The sequence below is a fragment of the Sander lucioperca genome, chromosome 6 (genome assembly GCF_008315115.2).
Source record: "Sander lucioperca isolate FBNREF2018 chromosome 6, SLUC_FBN_1.2, whole genome shotgun sequence".
In the NCBI taxonomy this organism is placed as follows: domain Eukaryota; kingdom Metazoa; phylum Chordata; class Actinopteri; order Perciformes; family Percidae; genus Sander; species Sander lucioperca.
In genome coordinates, this window is record NC_050178.1 from 10327853 (window position 1) to 10348301 (window position 20449).

General features: G+C 39.9%; 1 protein-coding gene across 2 annotated transcripts in view; it reads left to right on the forward strand.

Moving 5' to 3' along the window:
• The window catches only part of asic1b (acid-sensing (proton-gated) ion channel 1b), a 195301-nt gene that overhangs the window by 131284 nt on the left and 43568 nt on the right, over positions 1–20449 (forward strand). The window contains exon 1 of one of the 2 annotated variants that reach the window (XM_031301825.2): positions 3776–4818. The exons of the other annotated variant lie outside the window; for it this stretch is intronic. Coding sequence (XP_031157685.1) covers positions 4144–4818 — 675 coding nt within the window. The 5' untranslated portion in view covers positions 3776–4143. Of the gene's footprint in view, positions 1–3775; positions 4819–20449 lie in introns of those variants that run through there. 2 annotated transcript variants of the gene reach the window in all.

Sequence of the window (20449 nt, forward strand, 5' to 3'; positions counted from 1 at the left end):
TAACTTAGTTTTTGTTCAGTTATTTCAAAATGTCATCTGACATAAATCTTTCTTGGGCTTGTCACTCTCCCTAGAGAGAGAAAGAGATGTGAAATTATTTTCAGTGATGAAGCATTTCTTACAGGCAGGCAGCTTTTTGGTCAGCACGAGACACCAAAACATGATGCAAGGCTCAAACCTTTCTTTCTTTTTCTTTGTCTCAATCTAAAAATTTGTCCTTTATAGTGTGTTGTAGCCAGATGTTTGTCCATCAGCATAAAGAGTTGGCCTCCTGAGACTTGTGTGTCAAAACCTTTTTTTCCTGAAAACACGATTTGACTATATTGTCATCTATTACCAGGAAAACCCTGTCTCTGCTCTGTGTTTCCTTATTATCAACCATATCGTGGCACAGGTCATGAAGTTGTGTATCACCTCTGGACTGCTTTAAATGAGAAATGTGATATTTGGCCACAACTCGGTTTTTTTTTTTTTAAATAGGTTATTCCCTCTATATTATTTCCTCCCAGCAGGGGAGCTTCTGCGTATAACACTGTGTATCAGATAGCGAAGGCCCCTGTTGAAAGGCGAGGACACAATATTGTGTTTTGGAGAACAGCATCATTGCCTTTGGCATCTTCCTCATTGTACCACAGCGTCTTCTGGGAATGGGCCGAGCTCGGTGCTTGTTTACTTGCTCTTTGTTTTTCCTGTGCAGGTGGAAGCCATTGAATACCACAATAACCTAAGAATATGAATGCTAGACTATTGATTGAATGCTGCCTCTGAGCAAGTAAAATCATTGCCTCAGTGTGTCAGCTCTTCTTTGTGATGTCTTTATTTTGTCATCTTGACTCTCCTCTCACTCTCACTTCAAATCCTAAGTCAAATCAGATTTACGAGGTATGCAAAAACTATGTGAAAGCATTCAAGCCTGTGTGTGTGTGTGTGTGTGTGTGTGTGTGTGTGTGTGTGTGTGTGTGTGTGTGTGTGTGTGTGTGTCTCTCTCTCTTGTGTTTTTGTATGTGTGACTATATGCATGTTCTGAGTAATGGGCTTTGTGCATCCTCTCTTGCTGAAGGCCAGGATGTATCCATGGCAACGCCAGGTCGATCCTAGCTGTAAGCGGAGCTGGTGAGAGGGGCTTGAAAGGGAGCATTGAACCTCTCCTCTCATCTGCCCTGCGCTCTTCTCACTTTGACCATGGTGAAATGCCCGGCCTTGTTGAAATCCTAGCCCCAAGGGTGAGAGCTGTAGCTCTGACTGTGGACACTCACATCACAACACTGCCACCTTTTGACCTGATTTCAAAATGTGGCCTCAAAATGTTATCACATTGCTTTTTTTTTTTATTTCCTTTTTTTCCTGTGAGTTCAGGGTTCATGTGCAGAGGCAAATAGATTTTTCTTGTTGGGGGATCATTTAAAGTATATTTTTAGAGAGGTGACAACACACCATGCAACAAAGGATTTGAATCCAGTAGCGATTATTGGTCAGCATCCCTTTTAGGATGATTTCACGAACAGTAAGTGGTGGAGCTGCTTAATTAAGTCAGGGTCATTTTATGGGAGTGAAGTCACATTTCTGGTTCAAAAGGTGTTATGATGAAATGTGTTTTTTTAGGACAATCTGTTGATTTAAAAGCTCAAAGCAATCTTTTATTGTCTGTATGTTCATCCTTTTTTCTGCAGTTAAAAAGCTGCTTTATCAAGTTTAATTTGGGAGCTCACCAGTGGCAACTCCTTAGTTAAAGTCAAAGCATCATGTTGAGAAAGAAACAATATAATGTTTTTGACACATGGAACTATATTTATATAAAAATACGTAGTGTATCATACATAAGACAGATAGAAAGTACTTTTGTCTTCACAGTTGGCATCTTTACTCTTTTAATCTTTTCAGCCCTTAGTAGAGACTACAGAATGAGATGTACTGCTGCTGCCCCCTAGTGGATAACAATATGTATGTTGAGGCAGAGTGAACATTATTTGAAAGCAATGAATAATGACAGGAAAGGGATAAGGATGAAAAGACGTAAAAGAGAAGATAAATGGGGAAGAATGAAGCAAGATAATTGTGTTTGCTTTTAGATTTATCACTTTTGAGAAGAACATAGTGCCAAAACAAACAGATTCATTGCAACCCTGTGAGCATCAATAAATCTGCACTGACAATGTAATTAAGATATTTTGGCATGAACTTGTACATTAACCTAATCATCTGACTTTACTCAGAGGGTCACTGCACTGCTTTTCACAGTTTAATTTCCTCCCCAGCAGTTTCACAACTTGCTTGTGCAAAATCCAAGATGTTAGTGGATGTGAATATTCATGCATCTCAGAAGGCCTAGGGACTGCAGCTGAGGGAGCTCTGTGACCTTCTTGTGAGGTCAGGCTGGATGCCGGAGGCTATCTAGTAATCACAAATACATATTCAAGAACCAGAGGCTATCAGGCGCTGCTGGTAAGCAGGCTCCAAGATAGAGCCGGATCAAGGCCAAGCCACAAACCTTTTGTTTGCTTTTTTTATCGTCAGCTGTTTTTTTTTCTGTGATGGTCAAACTTCACAGCTGCCGTTTAGTACATATTGACCAAGTCTGCTGCCTTTCTCACCCTCTCACTTGATATTAGAGTCCCCCCCCTGAGGAAAACATGCTGGTGGGTTGTTATGGTTTAAAAGCTCAGCACAATGGATCGGTTTGGGTAATGTGTTTTTCATTGGTTTTACCAGTTTATGTGTCTGCTCCTTAGAGGTATCCTGTGGTATCATTAGCTGTAGGTTTTTATTGTAAAGAGTGCTGTCATTACCCTAAATGCATCTAACGTTTCATTTTCTGACACCCTCATGTTTCTGAAAATAATCTCAGCAGTCTAATGGAGGTGGATCGATACAGATGGATCGTCTCTTACATTTCCTTTTCATATCACAACCAACACCTCCTCTGGGAATCTGCATTTTCTCCATATTCAATAATGAAAGGATCCAGTTGAGATGCTTGTACATATTTGCTTTCAGTTAATCTACTTTCCACAGAACTGCTCGCAGCCATGTGGGGGAGATCTGTTGGCAAAATGGGCCATTAGATTAAAATAACAATGAGCAAATGGAAGTTATGATTAAATTCCTTGACTTTTTTCCTTGCGGGTTGCTCTGTTAAAGCTTATTTTTTGATTAGGCATCACATATGAACATATTATTTTCTTCTCCCAGAATCTTCTGAAAGGACACATCTCTTTTGTTGTAGTTCCCTGTACTTCCCTGTACCCCGTAACTCATCGTAAGAGCAGATCCAACAATGAAACCATTGTATGTAAGGATGTGTTGTATATTCCAGGGTGTGAATCTTCTCCAATTGATCATCTGTAGTCATTTCAATGACACCTAAGTATTATTTGCATTTGATTACACAACTGTGCTGAGATCATTTTCTTTTAGGGGGAGGAGTGAGGTCATGCGGAACAATAAAATCAGCAGAAATAACAGCCTATTTAGTGCTTTGCTACTGTACATTGGCAGCCATTCTCTTACATTTTCTTTCTCCCACTGCGTCAAGCCTCAGTGTTTTTCCTGTAAACGGTGAAACTCTGCCTCGGCACAGTGACCTGTAGCTGGGCCCTGTGGGAGTATTCTGTGTCCTATACTGCTCATGGCCTCACCTTCTATCCCCTCCTCCTCCTCTTACTCCTTCCCTTCTTCTTCTTCTTCTTCTTCTTCTTCTTCGTCTCTCTTGCGAAATTGCTCTAAGGGATGGATCTGCCCCCCAGACACAAGGACAAACCCAGGCAGGGCATCTCAGTTCAACTCAGAGCAGATATGAATGGCGGCAAGCGGAGTGTGTGGTTCTTTTCAGCTTGCGCTCATTGCCTCAGATGATGTTTTGACTTTGTTTGGGACCATATGTGTTTGATTGGGTCAGTATTTTGACCCCACTTTAAGGGCCAACCGAGTTTGTGACAGAGTACTGTAAATACTTCAGATGTTGTTTCTTGTTGCCTGATTGCTGAATTCCAGGATTATTTCGACTGATGGTTTTGCGTCACTAGCCAGAGTTGCCAGATTTCATTGCTTCAGGATTTTGGACTCTTTGATTGTTTCAGGATTGGGCTGCTGGCTTTAGGTGGCTATCTTATTTCTAAGCATTATTAGGTTATTCATCCTGCCACAATGCCGGTACGGATCATGTGCACCATCTCCTTTTCTGCCGACGATGACGAGCCCGGCAGAGGATATGGTAAAGACGGTTTTGACGACCACTACAAGCGGGTGAAGAAGAGTTATGGTGACAGGGACTCGCAGGACTACCTGGATGGGTGTGGTCAGGAGGATGATTACAATGATGAGGAGGACAACGCCAGCGAGGTGGACGACCTGGCCGCTTTCTTCGACGGTTGCTCGCTCCATGGCGCCAACCACGTGTTTGTGGAGAACAAGAAGTTTGGTTTTCGCCAGGGTTTTTGGGCGGTGGCCTTCACCATGGCCCTGTCCGCTTTCTTGTTACAGGTAGTTGACAGGGTCATATACTATTTCCAATACGATTACATCACCTTGCTGGATGAAAACTCAGCCAAAAACATGACCTTTCCGGCTGTCACCATGTGTAACTACAACTTTGTTCGGAAGTCTCAGATGAGCTACAGCGACCTGATTTTCATGGGCCCTCTGCTGGGCTTCGAAGAAGGCATGGCACCGGGGTTTCCGCTCGCCCCAGAACCGGACCGCCCGCCCGGCTCTCGCTTCAGCCTGGATGAGTTCTACAACCGCACTCGACACCGCATTGAGGACATGCTGCTGGAGTGTAACTTCAGAGGCTTAGAGTGTGGCCCAGAGAACTTCAGAGAGGTAAGTTACACCGAGACCCCACGGCGAGAAATATAGTTTGGAATAGTTTCAAATGTCTGATCTTTTTGGGAACCAGCAGACTAAAAATTGGAAATCATCAGTGCAAGTTGGCACTTCATGAATTCAAAAGGTATTTTATATGCGTCTGGTAGATTTGATAGTTTTGATTGATTGGTAATATTGCATATGGAGATCTGAGGACATCCAATTAAACCTAATACTAAAAACTAAACTGTAATGCCAGGATAGTAGTCCTCACTGATGAGGAAAAAGTCACTGATATGGAAGAAAGAGTTTATTTATTGCTGTGAAGTAATTGAGTTACTCACAATCCCAAGTCACTGCGGTAAATTAAAAAAAATCTAAGTCAGCTGTCTGCTTTAGTGAAACTCTATTGTAAATGGAAAAAAAGAGCAGACATAATAAAAGCAGGTCCCATTACTTAAAGTGGCATACTTGGCATACAGCTGTTGTTGAATTAAACGGGCACTAAAGGAATCCTCTTGCTAGACACACTTTCCCTGAATTTGTGGTATTTTTGGTTTTGTGTGTGCATCAGACAGCACACGAGTGGAATACTGAATTACCAACCAGTGTTGACCATATCTAGCTATTGGTCTATTGATTTGCTTGACCTTTGCACAGTTATGGATAAGTACATGCAGACTTCTAATGAATGTACTAAAGTTACAGCAGCTGCCATTACAACAGTGTGTAAAAGCATGTACATGACACTATTTCCATTTAGACTAACTATATAACATGATGTCTTTGTTAATCTACAATTTATTTGTATTATTAATTATTGCTGTGTTAGTTGTAGCAAAATTGGAGTTTGCTGGTTTTCTTAATCTTCTTTGATAATAAATGTAATATTTTTGGGTTTTGGATTGTTGGTCTGACAACACAAGGAACCGGAATATTTCAACTTGGGTTCTGGAAAATTGGGATGCCCATTTGTCACTGTTTTCCTAAATGGTTAATCAATTAACATACATATTGATAATACAAATAATCATTAGTTGCAGCCTAAATATCTTTTAAGAGATATGGATTACTAGATCAAATCAGTGTCATGAGTCTCTTACAGAAATATAAATGTACTTGAATAAAATGTCGTCATGAACATATTTACAGTCTTACAACTGTCACAGGGAAGGTTATATGGAGTGACATGACATTAAACATGAAGAGCCTGTCTTAACAGGGGATTTTTCATGAGGGATATTGTAGCATCAACACTGAAAAAGACATTATAGCTTCTGAAGGAGAAAGCTGTACAGGGCTGCATCCTGTCAACCAAAACGCAGGACTCTTGAGTTCTGGGAAAGTTATGAGGCGATGTGAAATGAAGGTCTTGGGTAAGGAAAGTGTGGAGGTGAGATTGGGTAAATAAAAAAGAACTGTGAACTTGTTTTATCACACCTTAAGTCAAAAGGCAAGTAATTAAAATTTGTCTTTATTTACTCACTACTGTGTGTGCAAGCAGGATGAAATTAATGATCCTGCAGTGAAATATAATTGAATACAGAAAAGAAAATTTTGAAGATTAAAAGAATGTCTCCATTATAGCAGCACAGCAGTATATTTTGGCTTGAAGGAATTCTCTTTAACGCAATTTCTGACAATTTACCAATTTGACACACTATACAAAAAGGCAGCAAGATTTTATTTTACCGTAAAACAGAGAGAGCAAAATGTAGCTTTGACAGCAGACTATAGAGCTTACTCTACATATTTTTATTCAGGTTTCAGTGTCTTACCCAAGCAAAAATTGAAAAATGCTCAGGTCAGGCATCAGTATCACAGATGAAAAAAGTGGGGTATATAGCCAATGTCCTTCAGGTGAAATAGGGCCAGCTGTCATCCTCTGTTGATATGCGTTTTAAAAGACAAAGTACTGTGACTGCAGTGCAGTCTGCCATTTTATTAGCATTAGAGGGAGGCAGTGACCAGGCTTTATACAATGACAGACGTGACTACCATGGTGCTGTTCAAAACTCATTCTTGCTTTCATTATGTCTTACTTTGAATTACATGGCATGCTCTTTGTCACATTATCATCTTGCACACACTGGTGAAGCTGTGGCAGATTCTTGCTTTTTTTGCACAACTGTGTCCTTATAAACCCAATTATCTTCAGCTAGTCCATCATGAATAATAACAGAATAGGTTAGAGGGTTAGAATATGTTGTCAAACATTGTATTTTCACTGTTTCTTACACATCACTTAAGCAGCTTATTAACTAGATGTATGTTTAATATTGGTTAATACTTGACTTTGTCTTTGTAAAAAGACATGGTTAGGGGAATTAAACACTGTGCCTGTATGTGAGTCTTCGTATATAATTTTAAATTATAAATTGTGTGTGCATGCCTGCAGGTTTCAGGTGTAGCTGTTACTGCAGCAAGGCTAAAGACCTGACTAACACAAGTGACAAGTAATTATTTCTTTGTCAGGTCTAATGGGACTAATTGTAGCACTTGTCAATTTAACTTGAACCCGTCTGCATTACAGCCTCCCACTAATATAATCATTGATTGTTCCTTCAGCTCTGCACGTCCATGCACCAATTATAAACTGATGCTTTCTCACTGTTGCCTAGTTTCCAAAGCAAATTTAAATGTGTTCTGTGTTGTTTTGAAAATGTTCAATGGGTTTTTGTGGGCTGCCTAGATCAGAAAACATGGGACTCAACAAGCCTTTTCAGATTTGGCTCCCTTCATGTCACATGCCAACCCGTTTTCACTCCCAACTTGTGAAATACGGCAGCTTGGTCAGTGGCCCTCAGCGTCTGATGCCGACGCACAAGGAACCCTTTCGACATCTGTATGGGACGCACCGGGCTCTCGGAGCCACTGCTCACCACAGTGCTGTAAGATGATGTAGTATGAAGAGGGACAATGGTAAGAAGAAAGGTTGGGGTGGTGGATGGGTCAAACAAACACAGAACTTTAACCCCAGAGAACGATGTTAATGTCCCTTTTTTACACTCATGTAGTTAAGTAACTAATGTAGTGATTTTAACCCAAACCACGATCTTTTCCTAAACCTAACCAAGTAGTTTTGTTTGAAATCCAACAGGACTACCTTGCACGTTGCAAAATAATGTCAAATTCAGAACTACTTTTCACTTTTCACAAGTCAGACTGGACTTTTCAGGAGGGGGCTTAACGAGATGGGATGTAATGTAAAAAAACTACAGATGTGTAATAAGGGTGTGGCCTATACAACATATCAGTGTGTTACTTTTATATATTGTTTTACCATTGTATATATCATGTGTGGTGTTACATTTCAAAATCAAAGATGACGGGCATTTTTGAATGCTTCTATTCACCACTGTTTTTTCTACGTGTGGTACGCAGATGCAATGCAACTACACTTATTTTGTAGTAGTAGATTTATCTCAGTGTTCAGGAGAGCGTTAACTAGCTTAACATATTAATACCCCCAACATGCCCATTATTGATTAAAAGCAATAAGCCTATTCCCTAGAGTTGTCAAAGGGAATTCTGGGAAATCACAAGTTGAAGTAGACACAGAGGAGGTAAACTGGGGAAAAACGAGCAAAAAAAACAATTAACAAAAGTAAAAGAGAACATAAATGAGACAAAAAGAGAGACTAGTATTAACAGGTTAACTATGCTTGTGGCGTACATGGAAGGCTTGATTGCATCAATAGAGTGGACTAACTCACTTAACAGCATGCATCATGTATTTCTATCATACTTTTCTTCTGAACAGCAAATCAATAAAGTGTATTTATTTTGCGTAATGTGGCAATTGGCAGCACCACAGGTCCCAAAGTGGTGAACACTGGACTCCTGATAGTGCCTGTTTGTCATATCTGCTAAGGAGCCACTAATGGCCCGCAGACTCCATTGTTGGGAGTATTGAAAAGGGACGGGAAGGGGAGTTGAGCTGATTGATTGCTTTCTGTCTCTTTCAGTCTCTGGGGCTTTCAGTCTATGCTCTCTCTCTCGCTCTCTCGTTCTCTCTCTGTCTCTCCATCCACCATCTCTGTCTGCTGTTTGTGAATGTGAAAGTATGTTTCAGTGTGTCTGTCTGTGTATGTGTGCATGCAGTGATGAGCTCTGGCTTCGGGCTGGGTCAATAGTGAAGTGAACACCCTGCAGATAGACGGTTCATGTTGCAGAGATTCTGTCCCAGAGCAGAATGTGAACCCCCCTCTGAGCAGTGAACCAAATCCCTGCTTCCTGCTCCATCGCCAGCCCATTAGCTGCAGCTTGCCTTTCTCCTAAGCTCAGCATTGTCAACAGAATCAGCCTGTGGCTCTGGTTACGCCCTTCCCTTATCTCCTCAAGAGCATCAGTCTGTGTACGCAGGCTCTAACAGACAGACAGACGAGGGGAATATTTTCAGAGAAAGGGAAATGAAATGCCGGAGCTGGCCTTGCCATTTGGCTCTGAATGGTAAATACTTGTTATGGTTCAGCACTTCTTTTAAGCAGCCATTGGGAAGAGATTGTATCAGGAAGAATGTAATGTAATTATCTTCAAGCATATGCCATGATAGATTAGAGTTTAGCTAATTATCTTGAAAAAAAGAGTGCAGTAGATCATAATGTGATGTTCCACCAACAAAGAACAAAGACTAACTGAATATAGCAGTGCCAACATCGAGTTTGTGCTGAACTCAATCTGTTCCAGTCAGTTGTGGAGCAACAGTTACTCTACACCTTGTGCAGTTAGGCTAATTAAACTGTCACTTCTAAAATGGAAATTGATTTTTGTGCCTCCGTTTGTAATAAGTGGTAATTTTGTGATTTATTTTATTTTCCGCTGTACAAGTTGAATGCTTTCTTTGGAGCTTGATCTATGTTTGATTCTTGCTGTTTCATTAGTTGGTTTGAAGTTCAGCTCCATCAGGCGATACTAGCACAACAACACAGACGCATTGTTGAATTACATGCATGTGTGTTGAACAGCAAACGCTAAGGCCTAATTTAGTTTAGTTGTTTCTCTTCCCCTGCTATGCCTGACCTTAGTGTGAGCAAACTGAACCGAAATAATGGTTTTGAAATTTCAGGTTATTAATGAGTTTTGTTTAAGCACAAGTAGCTACACTATAGGTTCGGTCAAAGAAAGTGGTCATTGCAGTCTCCCTGTCTCCGAGTTCCAGAAAAGTGTGCACTGCTAAAATGCTTCCTCTCCTCTGAGAGGTGACAGCACAAGGCCATTAAATATTTATGGTAACACTAAAATTCAGATAACTGTGACTTTCTATCATCTTCTCTGCCATTATTAGCTGTTTTCAGATCAAAGGCTTCAGAGGTGCCCTGTTTTATGCGTAGCTATACTAACATCATTCTGAGTGCAGAACTTTAATTTTGAATTCACTTCAGTTAGATAACATGTCATGCATAACATAAATGTGTAATCTCCATTTAAAGCAGTCTGATGATCTAATTAATGAAATTGGTACCTGTGATACTCATCTTTTTTCTGCTTTGTTTCCAAGGCTTCCGAGCATTTCATTTCGCTTGCCAGCTTGTATAATTGCACTTATGCTGGCATGCACTCATATCAAACAGTGATCACAAGGGGGCAGTGTTTTACAAATATTTTAGAACCTAAACTGGCTTTCATGGAATTCTTGGCACTGGGATGCTGCATGCTGTTCTTTTTGCTTTTTGTTTACAAGAACTCACTCAGAAATATACTTAATTCCATATCTAACAAAACCTTTGATTCCCACTACAGTACAACATCAGACCCTCTGAGCTGCTACCCAGTTAAAGCCTAGAAGCAGAGCTGCTGCCAGTGGAAACACAGCGGTAGCATTTTTTTAAGAGCTGTTTTCCTGGGAGATTAAACTGTATTTGTGTGCTGTGGGGATTAAACAAATTAATATTACAAATCAAACATGAGCTGATTTTGTTTGTTCACTGTGTATGGCGTTGGCAGAACCCCATCCCATGCTCATTATCTGTCTCTCTTTTCTCTCTGTTTCTGTCTCTGTCTCTCTCTCTCTCACTCTCTCTCTCTCTTTCTCTCTCTCCACTTTTACTGTACATGAAGGACTTCAGTCCAGTAGGAGAGACACTGTGATACTCTGTCAACGTGCCCTGTCTCTCTCTTTCCAACCAAGTGATAGACCAGTGTTTTCAAATGCAGCCATTTTAATTAAATCTCTCATCAGTCTTCTTTAAAGGGTTGGTGACAGGAGGTCCAGCAGAACTCACTTCCCGTTAAGATAAGTCCAATCCGATATAAAGCCTCAGTCATTTAAATTATACAGATACATCCCTCCCTCTCTTCAATATCAGCCAACACGTCACAACACACACATGCTAATTAATCATTAAAGTGGCATAAAAAAGGATAGAACTTTTACTTTGCTCTTTGACTAAGATAAACGATGCCTAATGATGTGAAAATGAGGGATACTAGAGTCTTGTTGGAGCAATTACATATGAATAAGACATATGGCAAGTGTCCGATACAGGGCCAATAGCCACTTACTAGCAGCTAATTAGGCTGATGAGAGGGCCTTAATGGCTTCCTACAGGATGGTTCCTCCTTAATAGTACTTAATATCAGAGCTGAAATAAAATGTTTGGCTTCAAATGGCAGAATGGCAGAAGGAAGCGGACAGCAAAGCCTAACTTCACTTTTAATTATATTAAACAAAGAGTGTTTGATGGTCATTTATTTGTACTTTAGAACGTAATCACTGTGAAACAATCGTAAAATAAGCTTTATTTCTCTCTCTTTACTGTACAATGACAAATTCAAGTACAAAACAACTGGTCTCAACTACTGCCAGAAAATGCTTTGTTACGTTGTAACGTTTGTTCTGAGAGTGAAGAGACTCTAGTATAGTGTATAGTCTCGACACGATAGAGAACGTGGACATGCTCATACTCCTGAAAAGGAACATGACCATATCTTAGGCTGAACAGTGTATTATGCTTGAAGAAAAATAATTGGTCAGTCTCTGTTTGCACTTTGATTATTGAGAGAGTACTGCTTTGATTATGGTTTGCACTAAAAAAACGTAGTCATTAATTTTTGTTATTTTTTTACTGTTTACATTTTTTATTTGAGGAAACTAAAGTAGTTCAGTTAGAAGGTCACACACAGCTTCAATTAAAAGTTAGAAGCTCACGCCGTAACTATTTTGACAGTTGAAGTTTTCTATAAAATAGTGTTAAAATCTCGTCTCATTCTCATGAACCCAATATCGTGGATCTGAGTGTCTCGTCACACCCCTACTATTAAAGTTGAATTAACTATCAATTTACCATTTATTAACAATGGTTATTATAAAGTGTTACCAAGGGATCTCTTCACAGAAAGTATGGACAGGAAAAATGAGTACAGTAACTCTTTCAATGTACATATGTTATAGAAGTATTGTATTAAAATAGACTTGGGGAAAAAATCTGAACCTATATGCTTTAATGCGGTTTTAAAATTGAGGTGGAAGAGTTGTTCAGGGTTTAAGAGGCTGCTCTGTGTCCACCACACTCAAATATCACAGGGTTCATCCTTTTAAACCAGCGGTGCAAACATTGTCCACTTCAAAACATTGTTATTTGAGACTCTGAACACATATTTGCTCGGTCACTTGAGGCACTCACGCTTTCTAGATACGAGCAGTGGCAAACTGCCTTAAATGTAAATGAGCGCAACATTGCAAACAGGCCTGCCCTGAACTAATGTTAGTGGAAAGTTTCTTGATTGAAGGGTTGTTGTTTTACCCCAGAATCTCAGAGTCAATCTCAACTCAACGGGTCTGGTGCTTTTGCCTTTGGGCAATTCTAGAGGAGGAGCTGATTATTTTATTCAGCGCCACAACCTAATAAGCACAGCGGATGCAAATCTTAACACCAATAACATCTGCCTAAGTAGCATACGCTTACAGGCATCACCGGGGAGGTGTGCCCTCTTGATTCAAACCCCCACCTCTCTGTTCTCAGGTTTACATCAGGACATCATTGTTGAGGCAGCATCAGACCTGGAGTTATTAGGGAGAAAAAAGGCAAATAAATCATGGCAGCAATTAGCGAGTGTCTGCTACTCACATACACACCCACACGCAAGCACACAAATACACAACATACATACGCGCTATAAGACATTAGCCGTCATATTTCTTTCAGTAAATGTATCTCCACAGGGACCATTATACTGCAGACCAAAATGAAATCAAAATGAAAGATCCATTTACGTGCAACCCACTGTGCAGCTGGCTTTGGACTGTCTGTTTCATCCTTTCTGCCAGTCTGATCCTCTTCTGTGTGTGTGTGTGTGTGTGTGTGTGTGTGTGTGTGTGTGTGTGTGTGTGTGTGTGTGTGTGTGTGTGTGTGTGCCGGTTTTCCAAGCGAGTTGTCAGGCAGGTGGACTACCATCGACCACATTCATTAGTCCTGTTTTCACGGCATGTCTGAAATCCCCCTGACATAAGATGTTCCACACACATGTACTTGCGCACACTCGTCTCTTGCCAGCAGTTTAACAAGCTGCCAGTGTATTTTGTGAAAAATAAGTTTCTGTACAAGGACAACAAACAGAATTTAGACATATATAAATTACAGGCAAGAAATCGAAGAAGTGTTTTGCCTTAATGTTTTCCGTCTGTCAGAATATGCTGGTTAATAGCAGCTGATAGGCCTGTGATTGTAAGCTGCTCTTCAACTGGGTAGGGACTGATATTAATAGGATGTGACTTGAAATCTCATGTGGATCTCACTGGTTGAGAAGTTGTTGAGCTTATTCATCCTGAATGAAAAATCAAAAGCCAAGTCAATATGTTTTGAAAGGGTACAACTTTTATGATGCATCTTGTCTCGCAGGGAGGGGGGAGGTGTTGCTCGAGGCGTTAATTTCTTTTTAAACAAACGGGAATGAAAGGAAATATATATATGCAGAAAGAGAGGGAAACTCTGTTCATGCAGTTGCCATTTGGGTTTGATGTTGGTTTGAAAGTATGCACACTTTGTCCTTGATTGCACTTAAGCGTGTATGCAGCTTATGGGAGGGCATACATGTGTGTAAATGGCGACGCCAGAGGGATGACCATTACCCCTGATACCTGAAAGGCTAAGCATGAAGACTAGCCTGGCTTTCTCCAAATTAAAATATATTAAAAAATATACCTACGAGCACCAACTTTTTAATAAGCGCAGTAATTAAAAAGTTGTATGCACTTCATGTGTTGTGCGCTAAGAAGTAGCTCCAGCAAGGAACTTCCCCTAAAACCATCTTGACTCCAGCTCCATATTTAAAGCACAGACATGATATTGATATCGATCTACTCATCTCAGTAGAGAAAGCAAATAATTATATTTACAAAAAATATTTATTTATTTTTAATTTTTAATATGTTTAATAGCATGTTTATAGTTGATAGCCTGAATTCGTAATTGCATGCATTCGTGGACCCTTCCAAAATAGCCTTTTCCACAACCACATTTATACATTTCTTAAATCACCACTGATGCGTGTGCATATGACAACCACACAATCCCGAGCGCCAGCACAGGAAACTCACCTCCACAACTAATAAAACAAATGAATGGTTTTAGTTTTACAAGAAGGATTCATTTGTAAATGTCAGACAGAAAGGGACCATTTATTTCACAAAGGGCCTTTCATTCATTTCTCCCTGAGCGGCAAATAGGAGGCATCGGGCCTGTGGGGGACTTAGAGAGTGTTTGCTATAGCTAGCGGCCGTACTCTGAAAGTCATTCATCAGAACCGTTTCCCCTTTCCCAAACTCTCTCCAGCCCAGCTGTCATGATGCTGCCAAGATGAATTAGCTGTGTCATCCAGTGTTTCCCTGTGCAGGCAGGGATACTTGTATTGCCCCTTGGGCTGTAAACATAAATCTGCCCCATCCAGCCACAATACATAAGACTCCTGAATCCAGATTTTTAAGATTTTTTAAGATTAATGCATTGATGTGTCATACATACCGCATGAAAACATGAGGCTTTTGAGACCCTCCTGTCCAAAGCACAGGGATGTTAGGTTTAATGAGCTTGGTATCCAATGGATTCCACATTCCAGCTATTCAAAGTATTTAAACATCTGTTCTGAAGCTGGCCCGTGCACCCTACAGTAATATTACTGTAGTTTATTTTTAAGGGTTTTCAATGCAGCAATATGTTTCCCAAGGCGGCACTTTACACGCTAGTTTTAAACCAGCTCAAAGGCTTCACACTGTGCTTAAAACCACCCTATAGCTTCTCTAATGTACAATCACTGTAAAATGGGTCAACATAGGCCTTTAAAGACTCATACTAATTTCAATATTGAGCTCTGAGCCGTGTCCAATACATTTGCACTGATGTTCTATGTTATTAAATCTAACCATTTTTGTGTTCCGAAAACATACTAGTAGTCAATTATTTTACACTTCTATCTGTTGGCACTCAAACTCAGGCATCTGGTCTTACAAATACATATTTTGTATTAAAAAGAAATTAAATATCTCATTAAAAATGTGGAACACCATTGAAATCATAAATACAAACATCTTATCTTAAATCAATGAAAATATAATAATACTCAAAAAACTATAGCATTAATAGCAACAAACCGAACATCATTTCATTGTGTAGCAATATTTTAAATTGGTACAGCAATGTAGCTCTTCCATAAAGTTGGGGGACCCACAAGAGACAGATTACAAACAAGAATGGTCAAAGTCGAAGATCAGATTAGATTAGATTTTTGAAAGCTCCTTCAGAACCACAGAAGACATACAACTATTTTCACACGCTGCATAGTTTTCCTCATGATGAGTAAACTGGACTTCATGTGTAAAACTGGTAGGGTGCCCCTTTATGTAGCAGTTTCATAGGTTTTGGATGTTTCACAATAGTTTTCAGCATAACTCTGCCAATCAGAACTGGAAACAGACATCTATTTGCCAAAAGACATCATTGTTTTATTGTACTATTTAATTATTATAAGGCAGTGAAATGTTTATTACAGCAGTTCTACTTATTCACACACTTTAACTGTGTTCAGAGCCGTCTAATTATTATATTTTAAAAACCAAGGAGTTAAACAATGTGGCTCTTGCTGTAATACATTGTATGCTCAGAGTGCAGTTACACAATATTCAGCTTCGTTTCAGTGTCACTGGCTGAAGCTCTGTGTTCACAGTCTTGCAGTGAGCTCCTGATTTACTTCCACTGACTCTCATTTCTCACATTGTTTTTACAGTAGAGTGGCACTTACCTTACGCAGTATTTGATTCAAACCTATAGCCCAGAAGATTGAGAGGCTATTGGAAAGGTGGCCTTTGTGACACTTGCCCCTTACAGCAGATCATGTACACAATTATCCTTAAAATTGTTTCTGTAATCACCACCTGCTCCTCTGTCAGCCTCCGCAGCCTCAATGCTGCTGCTTCCCATGCCTCCACCCTGCTTTAATTCCTTTGCTCTGTCCTCTCGCCACCTCCCTCCCTCTCTCTTTGCCTGCTCCCGTGTGGATTCTTTGGTGCCAAACATTTCCAGCGGGAGACAGAGAAGAAACAGCAGCAACCGAAAGAAGCAGAGAGAATATGGAGATCACAGACAGAGAGGAGGAAAGAGGGAGGGTTGGCTTAAAATATTAAGACACACAACAGAGAATTGGTAGAAGGTTGGGAAGTGCATTGTGTTAATGCCCTAGCAAACAGGCATGGGGGTTGTACTGTCAGTATTGAGGGTAAACAGAGAGAAGGGAGGTAATGACAGAGGTAGAGTTTGTACAGCCCAATTATATTTAACAGGTAGCGTTAAGGAGAGAGGTCAAGAGGGGAGCTGTGCGGTGTTGCTCACCTTGTGTCATGTAGTTTGACTCTACAAGTCAAAACTACCCCAGCCCGATCCGGACCCAGAATGACAGCCTGATTTACTGCTGAGTGCCTCGACATCCCAAAGTTCTCGCAAACAAACCTCTGCTATCAGTGCATGCAGTCAGACATACAGAGCAATGTGGACCCCAAGGTTTGTTTAGCCTTCAGCATTCACAAACCTTTTCAGATAGAGAATTCATTAAAAAAATCCAAATTTTCATTGATTTGTGATCTGAGTGGCTGTAATTCAGTGCCGATTTCTTTAAGACTGCAATGGAAGCTCGGCTTCCCCTAAAATGTCTAAAATTTAATTGTCAAATATGGACTATTGTGTTAACATTTTATTGATTAAAAATGCGTTAGAATACGTTCATCTCGAAGACGAGTTCGTTCAGAATCAGCTTACTCGATTTCCTTCTCATACATTCCCGTAGCGTCGCAGTGCATTTCCCTGTTGAAGCCTGGCGTCCATTGACTTAAATGGGGGTGCTTTGAGCAGTTTTTTTCAGTGCTTTGAAACTAGACGGTCATTGGATAAATGCTGCAATTATGTCCCGCCCACGGACGCGATGGAGCAGTGGGCTGGCCTGGACGCTGGGCTTCTGGGTGATGATTGGAGGGTCTGTCGAAAGGCTGCATCTCCTTTTGATTGACAGCGATTTTGTACTATAAAAAGTCACCGAAGCTGTTCGAGCAGAGCCAGAACTCAACTCAGTCCCATCGCGGATTTTGCAAGTGTTGTTGAAAGACGTTGCTGCAACCTATTTCTTGGTATTTGCTTGGCGAAATTGCTAGCCAATTTTCATCATACATTTCATACAAGTATACACCACATTCCTAATTCCCACATTTCCTCCTTGGAGTTTAATATCGTTTTGTTAGATCGTTTGTTCATTCATTCATTCATTCATACAGTAGGCTAGGCTAGTGTTGTAGGGGTGAACTAGCCAGCTAGCAAACTGCACACGATGGAAGACAATGCTAATAATGTTGTCAATCTGGTTTTGGCAAAGCCATTTGAAAGTCTTCCTTACGAGGAGAAACTTAGAATTAAACAGCAGGGTTAGATCAACACTTAAGATTGATTTAGTGCAAAAGATAGGGCAAAGTAACAGGTCTTTTCAGCTCTCCTGGTATGACAAAGTTAGCTGGCTGACTGGAAGTGCTGTGACAAAGAAAATGTACTGCTGGCCATGCCCATGCCTCTTGATGAAACCTTCTCACAGATATTATAAATTATTGTTATAATAAGTATTATATTATTATTATATAATATATTATATTATTATTGTATATATTATATAAATAAATGGACAATTTTTATGATGTAGGCCGAAAATGAGCTTCCCCTCTTTGAAAGACCAGCAGCCACCACTGCTGTAATTCCAATCAGACTCACGTAGAGCAGTTATTTTTATGCTATTATATCTTAGCATATATCCACAGGTAGATGCATTATTGAATAGACGGGGCCAAATAGAGTAAGCATATTGATGGACTATTACATCATGCTATAACCTCAACTGCAAATTGTTTCCATTTCCCAAACCAACCCCAACTTCCAACCCAATCAATTTTACCAATATCTACAGATTTATCCACATGCAGACATGCATGCACCAGTGCACCCATAGTAACTGACACATGTAAACGCACATATATTTTATCTACCGTATGTATTTGCAATGTCTGCAAAAAAGAAATTCCCAAAGTAACCCTATTGCATATGTGGATGTGCATGCGTGCACATGCACAGCAGAAAGCCCATATCTGCAGTGTCTGCATATAGAACATGTTAGTTAAAGCTATAGTGCGTAGTTTCTGCCGCCCCCATGAGGAATTCTAAGTAATGGCAACAAAACTGCGCGTCCACATAATACTGCCTTCCATGACTGCGCATTGCCCCCCCTCCTCCACGCAGTTGCTAGTAGCCAAGGAGAACATGGAGGATTAAAAAAAAAACATTATGAACTCTTCAGAAGAGATAATTATCTTCACTCGAGTTTCTGCTTGGGAAAGTCACCGGACGACACAATCTTCTGAACATAGCCATACTGAGAAATACAGAGAGAGTTGTGTGGAGCTGATAGTTTAAATTAGCTTTATAGCAACTCATTTGGCAACGGACGTTCATTAATATCAAAAAGTTACGCACTAAAGCTTTAAGTCAATTTTATTATAGCCCAAATGAGTAGGAAAGGAAATAAATAAATTACGTACAAAAAAACAGTAATAATAAAAGAGACTCAAAACTATCTGGGAGGTGTTTTGTGATGTGTGTCAACTTTACATTTGCACCACAAGTTTGAATAATTACTGTTTAAAAAAAAAAAAGTAATTCTGCCCTGAGCATGGCACACACGGCATGCCAAAAGGTGTAATCCTGGCTGGCAGGCTAAAAAGACAGATAAGATGTGACGACAAGTGGCAGCTATTAAATTTCTGTGCTTGTCTGTGCCTTTTCATTCATCTTCAGGCTTATAAGCATTCACTGCTTCAGTGATTGAAATTGAAGTCTTTTTCTCATTTAGAGAAACTGTCAAAGCAAAAATCCACCCAAAAAATAGCCATCTACGATTACTCTTATTCACATTAGCTCTGAGCGATCAAGCAACTAATACTCTGCTGTGTTTAATAGCCTGCGATTGGAAATTCATGACATCAGTTTGCAACAGATACTAACATTTATGGACTGAGAATGTTTTTCGTAATTACATCCCTTTTTGTTTCATTGTAGTGCTGCTGACAGGTCTGAACTCAAAAATGTGTCCATAAATTCACCCTGCACAAAGTCCCTATCAGCTTTATGTTTATCAGCTCGAGGATTTGTTTTAATAACATCATTGAAATGACTTTGCAGGAGACAGATTCACACTCTGAAATGAAGATTGGGCTGTCTATGATTATAGTAATACCATATGTGTATTTCCCCATTAAGGCAACGGCCTTGGGATGCCTACAATCTTTAATCTTTGAAGAAATACGTAAGCAGGCTTTTTATAGAATCAAAGCTTCTGCTATGGCAGTATACACAACATTGAAAAATCAATAGTCTTTTAGCCAAAGTCTGCATTTTTGTGCCTAGCACTAATCAAGAAAACATCTTTTTATGGGATTTCCTTTTTATTACTCTTTATTCACTCTTGATTGAATCAGTGAAAGATGAGTTTGAAAGAGGTCCTTATGTTATTTTAGGGACCAGTCAATCAAACAGGATATTTATTCACATCTCAGATGCTTAGGTATTAATAGATTTAAGATATGTGCCCAAGGTCCCCTAACGAATATTCCTGTTTGCTTTCATAATGGGTTCATTAGTGAAACTCTTTAACCGCAGTGTGCATTTGTTATTCTGTTGTTGTTACAGTTGCTGTGGAATTGTGTTTCTCTGTCAAGCCAGTACATCATTATCCCTTCACCCAGACGGATTAGCTTGTTGCTACGAGCCTCTCCTCCGATATGTCTCTCTCTTGATGAGCTGGCTGGGGGAAACAGGGCTGAACAAATGCTGTTAAATGCCAAAAGTGTCAGGATCCATCCCCAGTGAATTCTGATGCACCACCCACCAAATAAAATTAGAAATTATAAATTTTCAGCCCAAACGTTTATGCTAAAACTTCAGTAAGTCTCCGGTTTTAAAAATATTTACTTTCTCTTTATTTGTCTGTCATGTTCTCTCTTCATGTTGTCTATTCACTCTGTAAAACATGAGTAATCGCCCGTGTAGAAGACTTGGTTGTCCTCAGGAAGGACGTTATGACATGACAGTATAGTATATATAAACAACGTTTTATTTCCGGGATTGTT